Here is a 24,434-nt window from a genome sequence, read left to right as displayed (position 1 = left end):
GCCGAGGAGCCGGCGAGCGGCGCTGATGAGAATTATGACGATTATGGCATGTTAGCACATGTCCTCGGGACAAGTGGACAGGCGACGACTTAATCAAGGGCTGCTTTAAGTGGCACCCATGCTGCTTCCTAACTACCCCCAGATAGCGTCGTATCCTCCGCCAACCTCTGCTCATTAGGGTCAGGATGATTTTTAATGGCTTGTGTATATATTGTTTTTTTCCCTCCCCCCCCCCCCCTCCCCCCGCTCACCTCCTTGTTGAATAATTCATCCAGGGACTCGCGTCTCGCTCCATAAAGATCCCCGTCGCAGCCTCTCAGCGCCTGAGCTCGCTGGTGCTCTGGCCGGGGCTTCAGCTCGGGTATCCAACTGCTGGTTACACACAAAAAAAAAAGAACAAAAAATAAAACAATAATACGATGAATAAAACTGATACTTCTCTGTCCCAGTTCTATTTGTGAACGTTCTGTGAGCAGCAGGCCTGGGAGTTTGTTCTTTGGCTTTCTGAGCTGGGCCTTCTCTCAGGAGTACTGGGCTGCTGTCGTCAGGAGACATTTTGTTTTGTGCTGCCCCTCAGAACCGGCTGTTTATTTAAATGTGGGATATTTTAGGATGGTCGGAGCGAGGACTCCCAGGAAGCTTGGTGAGGAGATGGTTTGTTGGCAGATGGCTCTGTAGATCTCAAGTAGGGTCTGGGTGATATGGACAAAATATCATATGATAGTTTTTCGTGTTATTGACAGTATACTGGTATTTGGTTTTCCGATACAAGTTACACTGAATGTAAATTGCAATATAGGCCTACTGTAACTGTAGAAAAATAAGGATAAATTGAAATCAGTAAATGTCACTGTTTTTATGAGGAGCACGAATGGTGAACGATGTGAAATATTGAATTACGTTCAAAATGAGATGGTAAACATTAAAAACCCTAATGTGTAACCTGCTAATGTTTGGTTGCTAGACAAAATATTCTAGTTAAACAATAAAAAAAAATCCAAGCTTCTAGGTTTGGAATTAAATTTGCTGACCTTTTTTACCGGACATTTCTTCTTTTTGGGGTCGAAAATATCCGCTCAGATGGGATTCCAAAATCCTGGAACTATCTTATTAGGTTTTGCTCATTCTTTGCACCGTTTATAAACAAATAGCCTAGCGTTACGCTCATAACATTCACTTATGATGTTCACTTCCTGCGTTCGTTCACGTAGCTTATCGTGGGTGACCTCCTTCCTCGCCAAGCCCTGTTAAAGCGAACGGCCCCATTGACACAAGCCTGTCAGGGTTCGCCGTGCGTTAACTGTAGTATAGAGCTCAGAGGGGGTCCTGGTAATGCTCCTGTCCTCTACCCAACAGCCTGAGAGGCAGAGCTCTTCTTCTGTGGTGGGCCGCACTTGTTTGTGGTTCCGTGGCGTTCCCAGGGTCTGTTTTTTATCCCGCAGCTGATTGGTCCGCGCGACTGTTTACACGCACGCGGTGCCACATGCGTGCGTCCCGGCTGTGTGTCTGTGCCGGCGTGTGTGTGTGGGGGTTTATAAGAACCGGTGCTGTTAAACCCTGCCATGGTGTGGGGCTGTGGGGGTTATGGATTTTCTGCTCAGGTTTCGGTGGGGGTAGATTTAGCGCTGAAGAGTCCTGCCGCAGGCGACGCTTTCCACCTTTCGCCAGTTGGTCTGTTTGTCCTCTGACTTTCAGGCTTTGTTTTTCTTTCCGGGAGAGCAGCTGCTTTTTCAGCTGTGGGGTCTGCCCCCCCCGTCCCCCCCCCGTCCCCCTGTCCCTCTCTCTCTCTGTCCGTCTGTCCCCCCGTGCCCCTGTCCCTCTTTCTCTCTGTCCCACCCCCCCGCCATCCCCCCGTCCCCCCGTCCTCACTGTGACACAGAGCTGGAGCCCAGTGAAACGTTTCCGTTGTCTCAGGTAAACTCCAGCTCCCTGGACACATCGGCTACATGGGGCTCAAGTGTTCTGCTGAATTTGTAATTGTTCCCAGGGCAGATGCCCTTTCCACACAGCTGCCATTTTGCATATTATATCATGAACGGATGTTTCCTGAAGTCCAGGTTAAATATGACACAAGTCGACCCGTTGACCCATCCAGTGGATTTGAGCGTAGATTCGATTGAAAGTCAAATTCATTTTCTCTAATTCGTCTCTACCTGTGATTGACAAAGCCCGCTTGTTTCAGGGTTATTTTTTTAAAGTCCTTGTGGGCCCACCCCCCTCGAAGGCCTACTGGTAATTGGCTGAAGGCTGGATGAGGTAATCTGGTGTACAAGCACAAATCGGAATAGCAGGAGCTTTACTTCCCCCAACCACCCCCCTCCCCCTCCCCCACCCCACCCCCCCATCACTAATAAAGCCACCTTCCCTGCTGACGGAAAATTGTCAGTTTACCTCAAACTGCAGGGGGCTTCGCAATCAATCCTTAAAAAAAGCAGCGCCTGGCCACCCTGCTGAGATGGGGGATCCCTGGGGAAAGGAAAGCTCTGTGGTTTAATATGCAAGGCTTCTGTTTGCTGACTGGGGATTCGCCATGTAATAGAATTGTTACCAGCCAGTTCAGTTTAACCTTTACAGACCTGGAGGAAGAAGCACTTGCTTTCGTTCATTCATTCATTTATTAATTTGTTCATTTGTTCATTCATTCATTCATTCATTGCATTTATTTATAAATTTCACTGCTGCAGTATGGGAATGCACAGCAAAACGTGTCTCCCCACCTGACGCTGAACTAACTGGTGAAATGTTCGAGAAGCTGAAACGAACAAAGGTGACAATTGGTGGTAATGAAAGGATGACTTTAATTGCATTGCTCCTGTTGTTGTGGAAACGCATATTTAGGTCTGTTCAGGAAGATCTGCTTTAGTGAGCATGTCTGAACAGCAGGAGTAAAAGTCACCTTGTTCATTTTTAGCATATTTAGTTTTTTTTCCTGTTCCTGGGAATTTTTACCCAAACCTTAATATTTTTTCGACTCCGCCTCAGTTGATTGGCTGGGATTTTCCTTGTGAATGTGCCTGTGATCTGTCTGTACCAGCTGGGCTCACCTGTGTACCAGTGAGGAGCACCGTGCAGTCAGGTCACAGGTAGCAGTGTGGCATTCCCACTGCATGGCACTGAAGAAATCACCTTTACTTCCGCTATATGAGTTAAAGCCGCATTAAATGATTTCTGAGTTGCACAAGGAGAAAACAGAAACCCAGGCATTGTGGGGAAGGCTTAGGGATTGTGGGAAGGCTGTGGCATTGTGGGTAGGCTGTGGCATTGTGGGTAGGCTGTGGGATTGTGGGAAGGCTGTGGCATTGTGGGTAGGCTGTGGGATTGTGGGAAGGCTGTGGCATTGTGGGTAGGCTGCGGGATTGTGGGAAGGCTGTGGGATTGTGGGAAGGCTGTGGCATTGTGGGTAGGCTGCGGGATTGTGGGAAGGCTGTGGCATTGTGGGTAGGCTGCGGGATTGTGGGTAGGCTGCGGGATTGTGGGTTTGCTGAGGGATTGTGGGAAGGCTGTGGGATTGTGGGTAGGCTGTGGGATTGTGGGAAGGCTGCAGGATTGTGGTAAATCTGTGGGATTGTGGGAAGGCTGCGGCATTGTGGGAAGGCTGTGCGATTGTGGGAACCTCTGGTGGCAGTGGACTTTCTCTTGTGTTATGAGGTGGGGAATGCTGTTTGGGGGAAGCCTGAGGGTCAGGATTTGGTCCAGTTCAGTTGACGGGGTGATCCACTGCATTAGGTCTACCGTCCAGAAATCACTGTGTCCCTATGTTTGGGTTTTAAAAAATATTTTTTTAACCCTTAGAGATCGAAGGAGATCGAAGTTTATGTAATAGATAACCCAAATGCAACCCCTTTATTTTGTTCACAAGACTCGTCTCTATCAGGAAATGTCAAGCTTAGGCCTAGAAATGATATGGATCAGTTGGTGGGCTCTATTATCGAAGAAAAAAAAATCATTTTCAGTTGCTGAAAAATAAAGTGTGTTCACTGGAGTATATCTCCAGAACCACGAGTGTCAGCTCAAGTATAACATCTTACATTTTGAGAATAGGCTGCATGGACCAGCCACATCAGACAGCCATGTCAGAAGGACATGCCATTACTTTATAGTGTATATAAATATCTGTGGAGTACATGGTGGAAATATGCTCAGTGAACCAAAATGGTTAAGTAGAACTGTTTCCTTTTCTATTAGGATTGCACTGCAACCAATTAAAACAATAAATGACTATGTGCAACAGTAATAAAAAAAATAATAATTTAAATAGACAAAATAATTTCTTGAGTGGCGCATAAATGATCAAGTCTTCCTGTCCTGCCAAAACCAGCTGACCTGTAATGTTCCTAAATTCCGTTATACACATTATATTATACTCTGTGTAAACGTTCTGTAAAGCCGATCTTTTCGGCTCAGCGTGTTAATTTAATTTTTGCATGATGCTCTGAGGACCTATTGGGGCTCATTCAGAACTCTTTATGCCGTTGCTGTGTGTCGTCGTTGGGTGTTCTCTTCTTAAGACTTTTATTAGCTGTTCTGACAGAAAGCTCTCTTGCTCTCTCCCTTTCTCTGTGACTGTTAATGGGAGTGAAGGTTTCATTCTCCAGAATCGTGCTGATGTTCTCCTGGCAAAAGCCCCTTTAAGTGGATTTCATAGAAACCTTTTGACTAAATAGTCAGATAGTAATTGAACAATTGAAAGGGTTCAAATCTTCCGTAACTGAAATCCTGTCATCCTTTGCGTGGCTATGGGCACTGGTGGAGAATTTAAGTGCATAATGCATGCTGACAGAAAATGGATTCATTCCCCCCCCACCCCCCCTTTATAAAAAAAAAAAAAAGAAAAACATTTGTCTAAATGGCCAGAAAGCCTATTTTTATCCGGTAGGTAGGAATGGAAAACAACAGTTCTGCAGCAAGTTTTGCAGCAAGAGTCTGTAACGCAAATAGGCATATTAAATTATTAATTACACTCTGCATTAAGGATGTAAACGATTGAAATGATACGTGTGTCTTTAGCGAATGTCCTGATGACATTATTAGTTTCCTACAGAAATCTGCCGTGTGTTTTCCAGCACAGTTTAGACACGTATCGTACACATCTAGCTGTTTTTTCCCCATCCTCATTAATCGCCTAATCACTTCTAAATGAGCTGAACACGGCGAAACGATGACACTACTTAACCGATATGCAAATCCACGGACTGCTCGCAATCTCAAGAAATATGAAATGTGAAATTCGTGGGCTCTTGAGGTTGAGCCAGTGAGGAGAATCACTGCACCGTTGCTAACAATTTTTTCCACAACCCAGCTTAGTTTGAGAGAAGGTGTCATTAATTAAACCTTAACACAAGATTGCCTCCGTATCGCACATCTAATTTAATATGGTGAATTAATGAGACAAAATAACATTCAGAAATTATTAACCAGAAGGAAAAAGTAACTACATACCAATTTGGAATGAGTGACAAGCACCATGTACCCTTCCTAATGAACCCTTGTTTGAATTTAATTGAAATCTATGGCAAAGATTTGATACGGTTACTGTATATTATTATTATAGGTAATTAAACACAGTTAAAATGATAGAAAATAAAATGTGCGCACGCACAAACATCTTAAAACGACATCATGTGCAGATACACGTCTGTGTGCTTCAAATCCACGTATAGGCACAGATACACGTCTGTGTGCTTCAAATCCACGTATAGGCACAGATACACGTTTGCGTGCCTCAGGCACTCATAGGGATGTGCTTTGTAGTATAACTTGTGAAGGCCACCAAGCAATGACCACTGATTTGTCTGCTGCTGCTGCTGCTGCTGCTGCTGCTGCTCTTGCTCTTCTGAATCTACGCTCGTCTTCCTGGAATTCTGGCACCGGCAGAAGAAGGTCACGTGACTCCTGGTGGCATTCTGCCGTAGGTTCTTGTGATTATTGTGATGCGCGTTTCCCCGGCGCGGGCGTGAACGCCGGCTCGCTTCGGCAGCTTTGAGAGAGGCGCCGCGGCGAACACGTGGTCCGTAAGAGCCTCGTTCTCCCCACGGTGTTGAGCCAGTTGTTGATAGTAATTCCCAGGAATGTGTCCCCTGAGCACAATTGTCTGTCACTTAATTAGCTGAAGTTCTGTCACCACACCACCGCTTTGCCTGTGTGTGTGTGTGTGTGTGTGGGGGGGGAGGGTTTACGGGCTTGTGTGTGTGTGTGTGTGTGTGTGTGTGGCGGGGGGGTTTACGGGCTTGTGTGTGTGTGTGTGTGTGTGTGCATATTTGTGTCAGACTGGCACTGTCTGTGTGTGTCTGTGAGCACGTGTGTGTTGATTTTTACGTGCTTGTGCGTGTGTGCGTTTGTGCGCGTGCGTGCGTGCGTGCGTGTGTGTATGTGCGTGTGTGTCAGTCTGGCGCTGTCTGTGTGACACTCACGCCAGTATTCTCCAGTCCTCACACATAGTAAGGGAGTGTCAGTCAATGCTCATACTTTTTCACAGAACAGACCTTGCGCAGACGAACGTGCAAACAAAATATGCAGTTAAAACAGTTAAAAATCAAAACAACAATCTCACTACATTAATTGCTGCTACTGCTTACTTCTGTCTCCTTAATGCACTTCTAATTTGCTTCTTGTGCATAAAATGATATGCAGATTTAAATATTTTGCCATATTTTGGCTATGTGAGTGTCCACACTCTTAACATGAGTACTGTTGCAGATATGCATGTGGCAGCATAATTCCTGATGAATTGCGTAGTGAGCGGTTGAGTGTGAAGCACAGGAGATGTGTAGTGCTGGCTGGAACGCGTTCCGTTGTTCTGGTTCACGGCGATTGCCATTAAACAGGACCCGGTTTGTGATTCGCTCTCGGCTCTGACGCGGCGTCCCTTTCTGTCGACCCGTTTGGGTATTCCTGCTCTTCCCAGGGTTCCACGCTGGGTGCTGGCTGTGAACGCGGGTTCCCCGGGTTCTGCGTGTTCTGTAGGTTCCGCAGTATGAGTGAGCGTACGCCCAGCTGCGTCGCCCGGCCCTGTCCTCATGTCCCTCGCTGCTGCGGTGCGCTGCCTGAGCGGTGGGCCTTAAGAGTCGCTGGGCAGTGTTATTTACACAAGGATCAATATGAGAGACCTAGTCCCGGTCAAATGCTCTTAATTGGCACTTCAATGCAAATTATTAGCAGGTGGGGATTGTTGTGGAACAGTATGATTTTTTTTCTCCCTCTCTCAACACTCACCCCTGTGTGTGTGTGTGTGTGTGTCTCTGTGTGTGTGTGTGCGTGCGTGCGCGTGTCTGTCTGTCTGTCTGTCTGTCTGTCTTTCAGGTGCACGTGAAAATGGCGGACGAGGCGGTGTGCGTTGGCCCGGCTCCCACCAGTAAGAGCTACCTCAACATGGCGGCCATCCTGGAGGCGGTGAGACGGACGGGAGCGCAAGCTGTGAGTCTGAAAGAGCGGCTCGAGTGGGGGGGGGGGGGGGGTTTGAGCCGGCTTCGCCCTCCCGCCACGGCGGCTTTGAGCGCTACCGCCAGCTCAGACCCCCCCTGCCCCCCCCCCCAAATACAGACCGCCACAAAAGGGGGGGGGGGGGGGGAGTAGAGCCGCGCCCCGCTTCAGCCCCGGCGTCCACCTCCGCGTGCGGGCGGGGCCGGGGCGGCGGCCTCGCTTGTATCAAAGGGGCCCGGCGGCGTCTGGCCGGGGGGGGGGGGGCAGCTGCTGCGGGGGTCGCCTGTGGATTCGGAGAGCTGCTCCGGCCTCTGTCCAAAATTTTGAGCCGCCGCCGACGACGACAAAAAAAATAGAAAAAAAAAAAAATAAAGAAAAGAGAGAGGGAGAGAAGAAAGAAAAGGAAAGAACACAAAGGGGAAATGGCGGAAGAGTCTGTGTAGGAGTCTGGTCCTTTCGCGGCAGCGAGATCTTCAGAGGCAGCGCGGGAGTCCTGGCACGGCCGGGGCGTCCAATCTGTGCCGCTAGAGCCGCTCGCTGTCCAAGTGCAGATCTCACAAAATGGAGGACGGGGGAACATTCGCCACCAGCGAGCAAAAACCCAAAACTGCTCGCCCGACCCCTTCATTCATCTGCTCTAAATAAAAATAATTAAATTAAAAAATACATATATATGTACATTTTTTGGAGAACAAATCAATAAAGAAGTGGCGTTTGCTTGCGTAAGGGAAAAAGTGTAGCGTATTGGAGACATTCAAGGAGGAGAATGCATTATTTAACAAAACACAAGAAACAACAAAAACACCATAGGGGGCTATTGGGAGCATGAGAGAATTATAATGGACTTGTGTTAGCTGAGATTATACTGGCAAGCTGAAATATGGTATGAAAAAGTGACTCTTGCAGCCTTTCATGTTCCCGATGAATGTGAAATTAGTTGAACTAAGACTTCCACGCTGGTAATATGTAGATAAATAAGCAAAAACCCTGGAGGAATACTAAATAAACCCTTTTTTAGAAACGTGGCGAGAGATGGTCTATGGACCGGCTGAAAGTCATAGTCACAGTGTTGGCAGTTTCCGCTACATTAATACAATTATTAATTTATGAATTTATTTATCTACGGAATATTTCCTATATATATCTAGATTTTCTGTCGTAATGTCTGCGTAGTGACGAGGCACATGTGAATAAAGACGGCCTTGTCTTAAGGATTTAAGCGCTGTAATTTTTTTTATTGAGGGCTATTAGAAAATCAGTTCTTTTTAAAAAGCCGCTTTTCTCTTGAACAGCTATATTTCCGTGCTATTACTGTAGTAATAAATGCTGTTTGAAGGTAGTCGGCTACTGGTTAACTGGCAGCCTGCTGCACTGTACATTTATTGCTAGCTATAATTTTTTTCTGGCTATTAAATTTTTATTGAAACCTCTGGACTCCGTTCGCCTTTATGACCGTTAATTAATCGCTATAAAGGGCTGAACAGAGGAGGAAGATGGTAAATCATACGTAGCGTTACGGCTAGCCGTCGCTTCACACTTCTGTATTACAGTGTGCGGTTATGTACGGAAAATAAATTCATGTTTTTACTGTTTAAAAAAAAAAATCTAAAAACAAGATGAATTTAAAAACAAATTTCTCTTGTTTTCATTTCAATTCTATTATTAAAATGAAAATTTTCAATTCTATTATTATTATAATTCCCTGTTCACTACTCTCTGTTGTGTTCTGCATTAAAACTAGGCATAATGGCACCGTGCCAGTTGCTGAGGGTTACCTCAAAAATGTTATTCCAAAATGCGATATGATTTCAGTCTGGACCTGATCCTGTTTGTAGCCGTCCACATTTAAATGAAAATCTTTTTTTTTTTTTTTTAATTCCCATAAAACTCGGCCGCAGTACTGGTCTTGGTAGATTGACCCTAATTTTGATCCCACCTTTAACCTTTTATCAACTTTTGATGATTTAAAAATGTATGCATTTATTTATTTATTTTTTGTTTTTTTTTGTTTTACAGGTACACCCAGGCTATGGGTTCCTGTCTGAGAATAAAGAATTCGCGAAGCGGCTGGTGAGTATTTTTGAATTGTGACTGTCCGTTTCGTGTGAAGACGGGGTCTGTACAGGCCGGGGATCGAGACGTCTGTCGGAAAGGACGGAGAGACGCGCTGCAGATAGATCAGAGCAAGCGTCTGAATCCCTGAGACACGCCCGGTGTGGCACGTTTGTGTGCTCGGAGGCAAATCCATTCAATATCTCCGCTCTTATTTAATTGCGCTGAATCTGATGCGTGTCAGGGCTGAGGTAGCTCTGTGTTCTTCGCCACGGCGACCGCGGCATCGCATGATCCCGACCGCACCTCTGCAGATTGTGCTTCCTGCGGGGGTACGGTAATATGACAGATGGCCCTAATTATGGTGGGTCATTCCAGCTGTCTATTAGGTTATACAGAAGGTGGCAAATTTACTTTATATGTGGCTTTTAATAGCAATAGGTTTAAATCACACGGATGCCTTACACCTCACGTTGTACTCTTCACAGACTGACTGAATTAATGTTTTTTTTAAAAACCACCTTCCAAGCTTCTTGAGTTCGGAACTTTCGTTTATTATATGTGAGTTAAAACTCACGTTTAAAAAAAAAAAATTTTTTTAAACATAATCATATTATTTGAAAATCATCATAAATCTGAAGTTTCTCGAGAGGTACAGTACGTAGACTTCTGCTTAATCTCGAATCGAGCGGGATTATCGCGTGTGATTGGGCGAGGCTTGTTTCTCCCGCCCTGCGGTTGCGATGCCGAGCCGTGCCAGGCCGGTCCAGGTGGGTCCCGGCGGGTCCGGGCGGGTCCAGACGGGTCGGGGCGGGTCCAGGCGGGTCCAGGCGGGTCCAGGCGGGTCGGGGCAGGTCCAGGCGGGTCCGGGCGGGTCCAGGCGGGTCCAGGCGGCTCCAGGCGGGTCCAGGCGGGTCCTGGCGGGTCCAGACGGGTCGGGGCAGGTCCAGGCTGATCCAGGCGGGTCCGGGCGGGTCCAGACGGGTCGGGGCAGGTCCAGGCCGGTCCAGGCGGGTCCCGGCGGGTCCGGGCGGGTCCAGACGGGTCGGGGCGGGTCCAGGCGGGTCCAGGCGGGTCCAGGCGGGTCCGGGCGGGTCCAGGCGGGTCCAGGCGGCTCCAGGCGGGTCCAGGCGGGTCCTGGCGGGTCCAGACGGGTCGGGGCAGGTCCAGGCTGATCCAGGCGGGTCCGGGCGGGTCCAGACGGGTCGGGGCAGGTCCAGGCCGGTCCAGGCGGGTCCGGGCGGGTCCGGGCGGGTCCAGGCTATGCCAGGCCTGGTCCAGGCGGGTCCAGGCAGGTCCAGGCGGGTCGGGGCGGGTCCAGGCGGGTCCAGGCGGGTCGGGGCAGGTCCAGGCGGGTCGGGGCCGGTCCAGGCTATGCCAGGCCTGGTCCAGGCAGGTCCAGGCGGGTCGGGGCGGGTCCAGGCGGGTCCAGGCGGGTCGGGGCAGGTCCAGGCGGGTCGGGGCCGGTCCAGGCTATGCCAGGCCTGGTCCAGGCGGGTCCAGGCAGGTCCAGGCGGGTCCAGGCGGGTCCAGGCGGGTCCAGGCGGGTCGGTGCGGGTCCAGGCGGGTCCGGGCGGGTCCGGGCGGGTCCAGGCTATGCCAGGCCTGGTCCAGGCGGGTCCAGGCAGGTCCAGGCGGGTCGGGGCGGGTCCAGGCGGGTCCAGGCGGGTCGGGGCAGGTCCAGGCGGGTCGGGGCCGGTCCAGGCTATGCCAGGCCTGGTCCAGGCAGGTCCAGGCGGGTCGGGGCGGGTCCAGGCGGGTCCAGGCGGGTCGGGGCAGGTCCAGGCGGGTCGGGGCCGGTCCAGGCTATGCCAGGCCTGGTCCAGGCGGGTCCAGGCAGGTCCAGGCGGGTCCAGGCGGGTCCAGGCGGGTCCAGGCGGGTCCAGGCGGGTCGGGGCGGGTCCAGGCGGGTCGGGGCAGGTCCAGGCGGGTCCGGGCGGGTCCAGGCGGCTCCAGGCGGCTCCAGGCGGCTCCAGGCGGGTCCAGGCGGGTCCAGGCGGGTCCAGGCGGGTCGGGGCAGGTCCGGGCGGGTCCGGGCGGGTCCAGGCGGGTCGGGGCAGGTCCAGGCGGGTCCGGGCGGGTCCGGGCGGGTCCAGGCGGGTCGGGGCAGGTCCAGGCGGGTCGGGGCAGGTCCAGGCGGGTCCGGGCGGGTCCAGGCGGGTCCAGGCGGGTCCAGGCGGCTCCAGGCGGGTCCAGGCGGGTCCTGGCGGGTCCAGACGGGTCGGGGCAGGTCCAGGCCGGTCCAGGCGGGTCCGGGCGGGTCCAGACGGGTCGGGGCAGGTCCAGGCCGGTCCAGGCGGGTCCGGGCGGGTCCGGGCGGGTCCAGGCTATGCCAGGCCTGGTCCAGGCGGGTCCAGGCAGGTCCAGGCGGGTCGGGGCGGGTCCAGGCGGGTCCAGGCGGGTCGGGGCAGGTCCAGGCGGGTCGGGGCGGGTCCAGGCGGGTCCAGGCGGGTCGGGGCAGGTCCAGGCGGGTCGGGGCCAGTCCAGGCTATGCCAGGCCTGGTCCAGGCGGGTCCAGGCAGGTCCAGGCGGGTCCAGGCGGGTCCAGGCGGGTCCAGGCGGGTCCAGGCGGGTCCGGGCGGGTCCAGGCGGGTCGGGGCGGGTCCAGGCGGGTCGGGGCAGGTCCAGGCGGGTCCGGGCGGGTCCAGGCGGCTCCAGGCGGCTCCAGGCGGCTCCAGGCGGGTCCAGGCGGGTCCAGGCGGGTCCAGGCGGGTCCAGGCGGGTCGGGGCAGGTCCGGGCGGGTCCGGGCGGGTCCAGGCGGGTCGGGGCAGGTCCAGGCGGGTCCGGGCGGGTCCAGGCGGCTCCAGGCGGCTCCAGGCGGGTCCAGGCGGGTCCAGGCGGGTCGGGGCAGGTCCGGGCGGGTCCGGGCTCGGCGGAGGATGTAGCTGCTGACTCGGCGCATTAACCTTTGCGGTGGTATTTAATTAGAGGTCTAAAGGGCACGGCTCACCTGCACCCGGCTTTGAGAGCAGCCTGAGCCGGCGCCGGCGGCCGCGGCAACGCGACCGCGGCAATTAGAATGACCTTAAACCCGCGCTGTCACTCCCGGGCCCACGCTGGGCCAGGCCCCGCCCCCTGGGGGGAGGGGGGGCGTGGGGGCGTAGGGGGGCCATTGGGGGGGGCCATGGGGGCAGCGCGCTGACCAGCAACCGGACCATCTGTGGGGTTCGCCACGTGTCTCAGCTCAAAACCTGCGGCCCCTCGAGCGCCGAGGGTGGGGTGGGGGGGGGGTGGAGTCCCTGGATCAGAATAGGCTGAAGACTCCAGGTTTAGGGGGTTAGTGGTGGTTGAAAACCCCAGGTTTATGGGGTTAGGTGTTATTGGTGGTTGCAAACCCCAGGTTTAGGGGGTTAGTGGTGGTTGAAAACCCCAGGTTTAGGGGGTTAGTGGTGGTTGAAAACCCCAGGTTGAGGGGGTTAGTGGTGGTTGGGTAATGTAGTCTCATGATTGGCTGGGCCCCTTGGGTTGTGACCCTCTTTGCGGGTAGCGAGGGCTGCCTGGAAAGGCCCTCAGAGACCTCCCCCGCCCCCCCATCCACCCCCCACCCCCCACCCCCCCCCCCAAACGCACAGCCCCACCCCCATGGCCCTGCGGCCGCCCCCCGCCTCGCTCTTCCAGAGGTCAAACCCACCGGTGGCCCAGTCACCCTGTGGTTTCCTCGGCATATCATGCTGTGCTAATATTTTGGTTTGCTTGAGTGAGTTGCTGACATGGTGTTTATTTGGATTAGCAAGTTGTTTTCATTAAAATCAATATATGGCACAGGGGAAAAAAAAAAAAGAAAAAAAAGTATTAACGATTGAGGCTGTGGCCCAGTGTCAAGACTGCCCTCCTGATTCTCCTGACATGAAGATGATGTGCTGACAGTGGGGTGGAGAAGGGGAGTGTGTGTGTGTGTGTGTGTGTGTATTTGCGAGGGGTGGGGGCAGTGTGGGGCTGTACTGAAATAGGTCAGGACGCTGTTAAATGGACCTTCTCCTAAGTTTGAGCAGACAGGTTGCTGGGGCTTCTCCATCGGCTCTTGAGGGTACGCTGAGCGGGGGCTATGCAGGGAGAGCCTTTTGGTCTTTTAGCCTCATTGCAGTTCACTGGGACGCTTCTGGGCTCCTGAATAGAAGTGTTTTGGGTGATGAGTTAATTCTCTCCATTGTCGAAGATGGGCTTCGCCATCGGAGCACTACAATTCGACATGAACACAAAATAATACAAATATTCTTTGATTCCTGCCGGTTGTATATTAACAACAACAAAAAAAGTAGGGGGGTTAGACTGGAGATGAATGTGAGGCTGTTTTTATTGAGTCACTTATATTTTGATACCACCCAGGGGGGAAAGATTGTAAAATAGCATCAGAGGTAAACGGAGGAGAAGTTGGGGGGGGGGGGTATTATTCATATTCGTTTGTCTGACAGTGGGGGGAGCCCCATCACTCATCACACATTGATATTCATCGCATTATGCGCCCCCCCCCCCCCCTCCCCCTGCCCCCCCTTCCCCCCCCGCACCCCCCCAGTCTCCGTTTTGACAATCAGCAGCTTTAACACCCCTGTTTTAATTTAATTAAAGGTGTGATCGCCGAGGCGAAAACTTCATTTGCACACATCAAGGGGAAAAAGGAAAAAAAAAACCCTAAAGGGTCACCTGACTGGATGGAATAGCGGTCGGCTCGCTCCACGTTTTAAAAAAATCAGAAATCGAAACCGGTCTGCTGCGCAGGACTGGCAAGCAGTCAGAGCGCTGAAAGTTTTGACACAGAGAGCCATCGACTCTTCCTTTTTATTTTAATTTTTTTTACACTGAACAAAACTTTAAAATGTCCTCCTTTCGCCCTGTCCTAGCTCAGGGGGGGCGTTGGTGCAACCTCTCGCAGTGAGAGCCGTAGTTGTGTAAGTGAAAGGGTGGGGGCACTGTATTAGTGGGACAAACATAGTGATGGAGAGTCAACCTCAAAATTTCGGTTTCCACAAACCCACCTCCAGCCCGTGGGCTTTACCTGGCCGGGGCTCGAAAAGCGTGTGTCCAGGAGCGACCGCTGTGTCCAAGCGACCCAGAAGGCCCGGCTTGGTCTCGGCTCGGCACCGGCGCGCACCGGCCCGGTGGATTGGGCCCGGAGTGGAAGCGCTTCCTACGGCTGAGCGAGGCAGTTAGTGGCGTTAGCGGCGTGCGCCCCGAGCTCGGCCGAAAGACCGGTCGTTACCCTGCCGCCCCGGGAGCAGGCGCGCCTTCCGGTCCGTACGAGGCCTGAGGCGGGCTCTACGGTGGCGTCGCGGGTCCGTACGAGCCCTGAGGCGGGCTCTACGGCGGCGTCGCGGGTCCGTACGAGCCCTGAGGCGGGCTCTACGGCGGCGTCGCGGGTCCGTACGAGCCCTGAGGCGGGCTCTACGGCGGCGTCGCAGGTCCGTACGGGCCCTGGGGCGGGCTCTACGGCGGCGTCGCGGGTCCGTACGAACTCTGAGGCGGGCTCTACGGCGCGGGTCCGTACGAACTCTGAGGCCGGCTCTACGGGGGCGCCGCGGGTCCGTATGAACCCTGAGGCCGGCTCTACGGCGACGCGCAGGCCGCAGAACACGAAAGCTCATGACATCGGCATTTACTGCAGCAGTACCGTGCCCCAGCAATGCTTCGTTTTTTAGTTTTTTTCGCACCTTATCCTTCTTGAGTTTTGAGATTAGTAATCTGCCGAATTGTTATGAGAGAAAGGTGGGCTTAGTTTTGGTTTTCCTGAAAGCGGATTTGCCCTAACGGTCAGAGCAGTGGAAAGTATTCGCACATGGAAAATCACCGGCTCACCGGCTTAGAGAATTATTTGTTTAATAAAGGAGAAAAGTGCTTTCTCCAATGCTTCATGAATGGGCTTTGGTGAGGATTTTGTGGTTTTGAAAGAAAAAAAACCCTTAATATAGTGTTATTGTATTAAAGAGTATACAAACACTGATTGATGCGATTACTACAGATTTCAAGACATTCTTTGATCACTCCACCACAAGCGCTAGACTTTGTTTTCAATTTTATGAAATTTTATTACCTTTTTGTTGTAATACTGAGGTTTTCTTTTCAAACCCTAAATTTGGAGCAATGCACCCTATTCCCCAAATACTGTGCTTTACTGTCACCCTCAAAATGCTCCCCCTCACCCCCAAAATCACGGGTAAGGCAGTGGAGTAATCGGACAGTTGCAGTGCGCGAGGGTTGTCCTTGACTGGTTGAGACTGTTAGGATTGTGTAGGCTGGTGTAAACTTCTTGTTACATTACATTACAGGTATTTGGCAGATGCTCTTATCCAGAGTGACGGTCAACAAAGTGTATAACCATAACGAGGAACAAGTGTGTTGAAAACCTAGAGGAAAGTACAGTACCAAGTGCAGGGAGCGATCGCGTAGGTTAACTTGGACCCTGTAGGTAAATCTGTTGAACAGAAACAAAAGGAGCAACAAAGCAGTCTATGCAAATAATCCTTAAAAGGACATTCTTGTCCTTTCAAACATAAAATGTTGTGCTATGACTCAGGTAAAATAAAGTAAGCATAGTTTCTTTTTTTTAGTACTATATCATTTGGAAAAGTACATTAGGGAAAAACAAGAATGTACTGTGCGTCATTTTGGTAAAAAAAAAAAAATTCCAATAAGCATACAGTCATATATTTTCAGTGGTGGTTTCAGTCTCAATTTGTGTAGTGTTTTTTTTCTATCCCCCCCCCTTTTTTTGGGGGGGGGGGGGGAAGGGGGGGGGTGTTTCTTTAGCCCCGTCACTCTGGGTTATGTTTTAGGCGCTGCACAATTCTCACCTGCTTTTGTTTGTGTTCACATGTTTTTCTGATGTCACGGCATTAACATGTGTGTTGGGCTGCGTTTTACTTCAATTTGTATGTGTGAAGTAAACACGCCAAAAAAAAAAAATGCCCGGATAGACAGGCAGCCCCTCTCCCGCGCCTCTGCGAGGGGAACGCTTCTGTTCTCCTCTGTAGCACCGGTGGCCATTTTTCTCCCCACACAAAAAAAAAATAAAAAAGAAACGCACATAAATCAAAAGGGGCCTGCAACTGTCCGCTCAGAATTCTGTTCCGCCCGTTCTCCAGCTGGTAGCATAATTACAGCCTTTAACATGTATGAAAATGTCAGGTTAATTCAAACAAAAGAACCGCCCCCCCACCTCCTCCTCCTCCTTCTCATCTTCTTTTCCCTCATTTTTTTCCTCCCTCCCTCCCTCCCTCCACAACACGCGGTCCGGGTTTTCGTAGTAATCTGGCTTTAGAAAATTGAGGCCCGTCCAGTTCTCGCGGGCCCCAGTGGGGTAGCGGGTAGCGGCGTGCGCTGGGCGGTTAGCGGCTAGCGCTGCGTGTGGGGAGGGGGGGGATAGCGTGGCCTCCCTGCGGCCCCCCCCCCCGTATCCCCCCCCCCCCCCCAGCAGCCCGGCTCTGATTATCATGCAGAGTCCTGGAGAAACAAAGGCAGTGATGGGCTGTGTGGTGCCGGGGGGGTCTGATTATTATTATTATTATTATTATTGGGATCCCTGCCAATGTTTGCTCCCCGGATCTCTCCTCCCGCTTGCCCGGATCCCTACGGATCCTCCTAGCTACCAGGCTTCTGCCAAAGGCCGTCTGGAGGAATTGTGTGTGTGTGTGTGTGTGTGTGTGTGTGTGTGTGTGTGTGTGTGTGTGTGTGTGTGTGTGTGTGTGTGTGTGTGTGTGTGTGTGTGTGTGTGTGTGTGTGTGTGTGTGTGTGTGTGTGTGTGTGTGTGTGTGTGTGTGTCTGTGTGTCTGTGTGTCTGTGTGTCTGTGTCTGTGTCTGTGTCTATGTGTCTGTGTGTGTGTGTCTGTGTCTGTGTGTCTACGTGTGAGTGTGCGCGTCTGTGTCTATGTGGTGTGTAGATGTGTGCTCTTACCCCCTCCTCTCATCACCCTCTCATCTCCCCATCCCCTAATCCTCTCTCCTTCTCACCCTCTCACCCCCTCACCCCCCCATCCCCCCGTTGGCCCAGTGCGCACGTTAGGCTCCGTTACTCTTATTAAAATGCTGTGTGCCTGTGGCCCCCAGTGCTGAAGCAGGGTTCCCTTCTCTGTGGCCCCCAGTGCTGAGGCAGGGTTCCCTTCTCTGTGGCCCCCAGTGCTGAGGCAGGGTTCCTTTCTCTGTGGCCCCCAGTGCTGAGGCAGCGTTCCCTTCTCTGCGGAGACAGACGTTTATTCAGCCAATGGCTGTTATCGGCGTGTGACATTTGTAATGGAAAACCGGTCCCTTCTGTCTCCCGAAACAAAGGGGGAGGAGAGGGGCGCTGGAGTGGAGTGTGTGTGTCAGAAGAGCCTTTCGATCGCCCCGGTGCCCTCGGTTGGCTGTCTCCCCGTCGGTGGTTTGGCCGGTCCTGTCGGACCAATCAGGTGGCTGCTCAGCCACGGACGCTGATTTACCGGCAGGTGAATCCCCCTAACGCGGGGAATCCGGCTCGAAGGCCTGCGCTTCAGAATCGGCTCGAATCAGTCCGGCGGCTCTCAGCCCCGGCGGCTCTCAGCCCCGGGCCCGTCTCCGGCTCTGAATCTCTGGCGGTTTTACCGGTCTCAGGTGTGGGTATGCGCTCTACGGTGGGTTTCTGGGGACTGGAAAATTTTTTAAACATGTAACGTTTGCAATGGGTGTCAAAAACAGATTCACGGTAAATCAGGTTTTTTTTTTGAGCAGCATGTCTGTGATGTTTACAGACACAGGGCACAGCGATGGGTCTCTCTCACCTTCTCGGGTTACAAACGGATAAAACTTAATACAAAGCCTCTGCCACTGGCTCTGACGCCCATAAATAAGATGTTGGTGTGGCGGCGCAAAGCTCATAAGAGGCCACATCTGCTGGCGATCGTCGGTGTTCCTGCGCCTGATTGGCCGGTTCCCCGCGCGGGGGCGGGGCCAGCGGACCGCGGCGCGTGATTGACGGCTCCATGCCGTACCCGGGCAGATGGAGAGCTGTCACCATGGTGATTAATTGTTTACGGTCACCTGTCTGCGTCGTCCTTCAGGACGTGGGGGGATTTGGAGGGGGTGGGGTAGGGGGGTGTCGCGGGGGTCAGCCGTGTTTTCGCGAGCGCCTGTCCTACAGCGGCGGGTCCTGTCCAGCGCCCTCCCCCTCGCCCCCGTGCCGTGTCTCGCGATTGGCCCGATGTGCACGGAGCAGGTTGCCGTGGGGACAGATGTTAAAAAGAGTCTGCTCTGCCTCTGGGTTGTCGTGCCTTATTATGTTATACGATTCAATCCTAATTTTATTTTTGGGAGACGCTTTGGGAAACAGGGTTATATTTTGCGGAGGATTCTTCGCCTTCCTGCTGGGAAAATGGGCGACTTGTCTAATGAACTCGTTTCTGCGTTAATGAGCAGAACCTTTTTTTATTTTATTTTATTAAGTCATTCAAAATTTCAGAAGTCATTAGGAATTTTGTAATTCAAGGGGTAATTGAATTTTGAAAATCAGAAAAACAAATGTCTGGCTGTGATTGGATTAGCTCGGTCACACGGGACCGCTGACACCGGTTTCTCCGCCTCGTTCAGAAGCCTTGTCCGCGCATCCTGGCTGCCGGATTAGGGCCCCGGTTCAGACTGAATATTCATCCGCATAATCTGCATAATTCAGTAATTGGAGACGCATGTTTGTCTTCTGCCCCTTGTGCCCGTTGTCATTTCATTTCCAGCCCATAAATGATTCATTTTCCTTGAGTGATTTGCTTTATTTTTTTTTTGCAGAAATACGCTGGAAAGATTATACCAATATTGCGGCACCTCTGAAAAAATATTTTTCTTCTAGTAATAAAATAAAAAAAGAAACGGCCGCCATGGTGTGGACGTTCAGCCATCTGTGCTCCATCTTGGAGCGGCTTGGAGTGGGGTCTGTCTGCGGCAAACGCCTCCTGCTAACCAGCCACAGAGCGCCTGCCTTCGCCGACGCACACACGAAGCTCATCAGCGTCGGGGCTACGCCGTGTTGCCATGGAAATTGAAACCTTGATAACTTTGCATTTTTACTACGACTATTTTTTCTTTTTTTTACGGCCTCAGCGTTGGTATTGAAATGGGTCATGTGACCTCACTGACCGGCCCTCCCTTATGAACATGATCCCTGGGTTCTCACTGGCCACTGGAGAGCACTAACTCAAAATATCCTATTAGAAGTTCAGTATTTAACATTAGTGTGAACTATCCATAAAGACTCATGGCACTGAAATATATATGGACATGCTATGTCTTAGATTGCAGAGGGACTGGTGATCCTATCTTTTCAGGTGAATTAATGTCAGTACAGGTGCTTACGTTGGTGTTCATGTCCCTGTAATGTTGAAAACTGTTTTACGAAACTAAGCGGTGCTTTCTAGTAGGTACGGGGGACCGCAGCGTGGCTGAATAGGTGATGCTGCTGGCTGGACGGGTGATTTTGAGGAAAACTTTGATCTTACTGATACTGTATTCTTATGGGCATTGTGAAATGCCGACTGCTTGCATTCGGATGAAACAATGCGGGGGGGAGGGGGGGCAGGGGAGCAGCCAATTAGAACTCCCCGAGCGACACGATTAGGCAGAACTGCCTTGTGTGTGTGTGTGTGTGTGGTTTGGTTTAATGGCCAAAGAAAAAACCCGCTCTTATAAAAAGGCTGATTTTAATCGCGTCCATGTGCTCCGGCTGCTTTTAAAACAGGATGTGCTTGTGTTTTTGTGGTGGGGAAATTTAATAAAACTACTTGTTCCCCCCCCCTCCTGGCCCCCCCGGTTGTTAATACCGCTTCATCAGGGCCTCATTACATGGATTGTGTTTGGATACCGTCAGCTCAGCTAACTCATTCACAGATGGTGGCGGTTTGTAAGCTGACCGCCGTAAACTTCACATGATGTAAAATTGGGATCTGGACACACGTTCATAGAGCATTTTAGAGTGTTGAGTGCTATCTCTGTGCTACGTGGTGCTATCTCTCGCTACGCTATCTCTGTGTACTGTACGCTATCTCTGCTACGCTATTCTATCTATGTGCTACTGTTTGCTATCTCTGCTATGTTGTGCTATCTCTGTGCTACTGTACGCTATCTCTGCTACGCTATGCTATCTCTGTGCTAGGTTGTGCGATCACCTTTCTCTCACTTGCTGGTGTACGCACCATCTCCTCGCCCAGTGCTCCCAGCATGCACTGCGCTCGGCTCCTTTCTGAATTATTTTCGTGTAGGGGACGGGGACGGGGGCGAGAGGGCGGAGGGCGTGTTTGCAGCCCCCGTGTCCGTGAGGAACTGGCTCTTCCGTTTCCAGCGGCTGGCCTGGCCCAGGCTGAGGCCCGCACCAGGAGCCCCACAGCCCAGGGCTGCGTCCCCAGGCTCTTTAACTTCCCCCCGTGCTGGAATAAAGACAGGCCAGTTAGCCTGAATACGAGCGGGCCGTTCAGCCTTGTGTTCTCCTCTGGAAATGAGGACGTCATTACATTTGCAGCTAAAAGGGCTCATTCACAGTTAGTGCAGTTTAGGGATGCAAATGTGTGTGTGTGTGGGTGTCTGTTTGTCTGTGTGTGTGTGTGTGTGTTTGTCTGTGTGTGTTCGTGTATGTGTGTGTGTTCCCGCATGCGTGCGTCTGTGTATGCACGTGTTTGTGTGTGTGTGCGCGTGTGTGTCTGTGTGTGCGTGTGTTTCTGTGTGTGTGCGCATGTTTATCTGTGTGTGCGTGTGTTTCTGTGTGTGTGCGCATGTTTATCTGTGTGTGCGTGTGTTTCGCGCGCGCATGCTGCTGCCTAGCCTGGAGGTATGTGCAGGAAAGCAGAAAAGGTCTGTCAGGATTAGGTCCACAGGTCCCTTTATTATGCAAAGCGCCCCTCCATCAATACAGCCACGGGGACAGGTGAGTGAGTGAGGCGAATGGGTGGTGGTGGAGGGGGGGGTGATGGTGGAGGGGGGGTTGGTGGTGGAGGGGGGTGGTGCTTGGTGGTGGCATTTACATCACATTTAACACATTTAACAGATGTCCTTAGCAAGAGTGATGTGCACAGGTTACATTTTTATATACAATCCAGATATGCTGCCGGATTCTTTATTATTATTATCATTATCATTATCATTATCATTATCATTATCATTATTATTATTATTATTATTATAATAAGAATAATATCATTATTTCTTGTCTCAAGAATTTCAGTTAGTGGATGATTCAGAGATTTGGCGCGTGAGCACATGGATGAGCTGAGACTTGTGTTTCCGGGGCCCGCAGCTCGGTCCCTGTTGGTTCTGTACCAGGAGAGCGCTGGCTGGACCCAAATACACCGGTTTTGTTTGTTGGGTACACAATTGTGCGAGGGGTGAGTCGCGCCAGGAAGGCGCTCAAGGATGTTAGCCCCGAGCCGTAGCCCTGATTGCAGGCGTTAGCGCGTGGCGCTTCCCAGCGCAGAGCAGGGGACTGCCGTTTCCCTTTCCGGCGTGCCTGGTAAGGTGCAAGTCTGTTTCTGCCAAGCTGTGTAACATTCACCGCGGTCTCCGCGAGCGAGAGGAAGCGCGATGCCAACGTAGTAAAGAGTTCCTGTCGCTTCGCGAGCAGCGTTCCCGCCAAAAGCTGGCAAGATGGGGAGCTGTAGAAGAAAGAAAGAAAAAAAATAGAAAGAAAGAAAGAAAAAAAATCAAGGGCGAAATGATTTGAGCGTGAAGGCAGGAACGCTGGCTTGGACAGACGCAGGTGATTAGAAGCTTATTGAGCTGTAAACGCCAGTGTTTTATTTGATCAGTCTGCCGAGGCCACGGCCAAGTCAAAGCACGGAAGCACGGTAAGTGACCGTAAAGGGCTGTGTGCCTGGGCGGAAAACGGCAGGGTGAGGTCTGTGTCCCTCTGGTGGAACTCTCAGAGCGAGATGGAAGTGAAGTGAAGGAGGTTTGTATCATTCAGGATGATGTTTTTTGCCGCACCCTGGGGTGGTGTCACGCTGTAACAGTTCCCCAGAGTCAGAATCCTGTGTAGTGTGTTATCCTCTCCTGTGTAGTTCCATCAGAAACCGAATCGTGTAATGTGACAGGTAAACTCAAAAATGTTAAACCCTGCTCTGGGCTTTCCGTCGCACACGTTTATGGAAAGCCTTCGTATTGAGAAGGTATTACGCCTCTGCCTTGTCCTGTAAACATTAACAGCGATTATCACCCTCCTGGAGAGCCAGGGGAAATGTGTTAATGCTTATTTCTGCTTTGGGTAGCATGGGCATTTCATCAGTGCTATGCTATGAATGATTTTTACTGGTGAATGTCTCCTTTAAATTTTGTTGTATAATTTATATCAATGGGTTTGGTGGGAAAAATGTTTTTTGTCAGTAAAGTAAATGTTGGATCTCATTATTTGAAACCCATGCAATTCCTGGGACATCCTTTCCTCTTTTTGTCCATTGTCAGAAGCTGTAATCTTTAATAATACTCTTTCAAGAGTACGATTTTTGGAATTCTTTTTCAAAATTCTAATTTAGTGTTCTAGAACTCCACTGCTTTCACTCACCAGTAGTGATTGTGACATCAGCATTGGAATGTTAACAACATTCACTTAACAACATTCTAATCGCGTATTTGTGATCTTAGACCTTGAAGGGTTAATAATGCCACAGTAAATGGGATGTGTAAAAATGGAGAGTTCCGGATTTTCCCCCTCGCTCTCACTGCAGAAGCGTAGGCCTGTGTGCAGCCCTGCTTCCCCCGTCACAAAGACAGAACGCCAGAGCATCCGTCTTCCACCCAGGAGCTGTCACTCAGCCCCCCCGTCGTCCTCCACGGACGTGCTGTTCAGCTCGCGCTCCTCGTGCTCGCGCTCGCTGTACGGCCGCTGTCCTCCCTAACCGTTAAACGGAGCTCTGAGGGTCACGTTGGGGGAGATTACTTCTGGGTAATCTGCTCGTTTGACCCCGCGACCCCGTGACCCCTCTAGCCCCCGACACGCTAGCGTAGCTCTGTGCTCCGTATAGTTCTTTTTTTAAACTTTTGCTCCCGGTGTCGAGTCTAGACTCTTGCTGAGGTGTTGGGCAGTAATTAACACACTCCGACTTCCACAGTCCAAAGAGAAGGAGCCTATTTATTGACAGGGGGTGGGGGGTGGAGGGGGGGGTGGGTACAGGGACAGGTGTGCCGTGACAACAGCAGACACTCAGGGCAGGACTTCACTCCTTAAAACACCAGGGATGCGCCTGCAAACACGCGTGCGTGTGTTTTAATGATTACGGCGCGTAGCCTGTTCCTCACGTAGCGCGTAGCCTGTTCCTCATGTAGTGCATAGCCTGTTCCTCATGTAGCACGTAGCCTGTTCCTCATGTAGCGTGTAGCGCATTCCTCATGTATCGCGTAGCCTGTTCCTTACGTAGCGTGTAGCGTGTAGCCTGTTTGTCACATAGCACATGGCGCGTAGCCTGTTCCTCACGTAGCGCATAGCGCCTAGCCTGTTCCTCACATAGCACGTAGCCTGTCTTTCACACTGCGTAGCTCACTTGACCCTCACGTAGCACGGAGCCTGTTCCTCATGTAGCAGGTAGCATGTAGCCTGTTCCTCACGTAGCGCATAGCGGCTAGCCTGCTCCTGACGTGGCGCGTACACTGCGCAGCTCACTCGACCCTCGTGTAGCACGTAGCCCGTCCGCCGCGTACCGCTGGAGTGCTCAATCCTCCCGTTGTCTCCCCAGGCCGCGGAGGGCGTCGCCTTCATCGGACCCGACACGCACGCCATCCAAGCCATGGGGGACAAGATCGAGAGCAAGCTAATCGCCAAGCAGGCCAAGGTCAACACCATCCCCGGCTTCGACGGGGTGGTCAAGGTGAGGCGGCGCTGCCCGGCGCGGCGCTGGTCCGAGGCGGAGGATGGTAAATGACTGGTGTCACTCACACAGGGGAGGGAAGGAGAGGGCCATGTGTGGACTGTGTGACCAGTCTGCCTGCCCCCTCAAATGTAATCATTATTTAGCATTTACTGTTGAAGGGGGAGGAGTTGGAGCAGAGTGGCATC

General features: G+C 51.8%; 1 protein-coding gene across 1 annotated transcript in view; it reads left to right on the top strand.

The window, feature by feature from the left end:
• pcca (propionyl-CoA carboxylase subunit alpha) overlaps window positions 1–24,434 on the top strand; it is a 144,010-nt gene that overhangs the window by 8,398 nt on the left and 111,178 nt on the right. The window contains exons 5-7 of the mRNA XM_035393271.1: window positions 7,300–7,413; window positions 9,436–9,489; window positions 24,115–24,246. Coding sequence (XP_035249162.1) covers window positions 7,300–7,413; window positions 9,436–9,489; window positions 24,115–24,246 — 300 coding nt within the window. The remainder of the gene's footprint in view (window positions 1–7,299; window positions 7,414–9,435; window positions 9,490–24,114; window positions 24,247–24,434) is intronic.

Source organism: Anguilla anguilla, chromosome 15 (assembly GCF_013347855.1).
Source record: "Anguilla anguilla isolate fAngAng1 chromosome 15, fAngAng1.pri, whole genome shotgun sequence".
NCBI classification, from domain to species: domain Eukaryota; kingdom Metazoa; phylum Chordata; class Actinopteri; order Anguilliformes; family Anguillidae; genus Anguilla; species Anguilla anguilla.
Note: the sequence above shows the minus strand (reverse complement) of the source record. Positions and strands in the feature narration are given on the sequence as shown.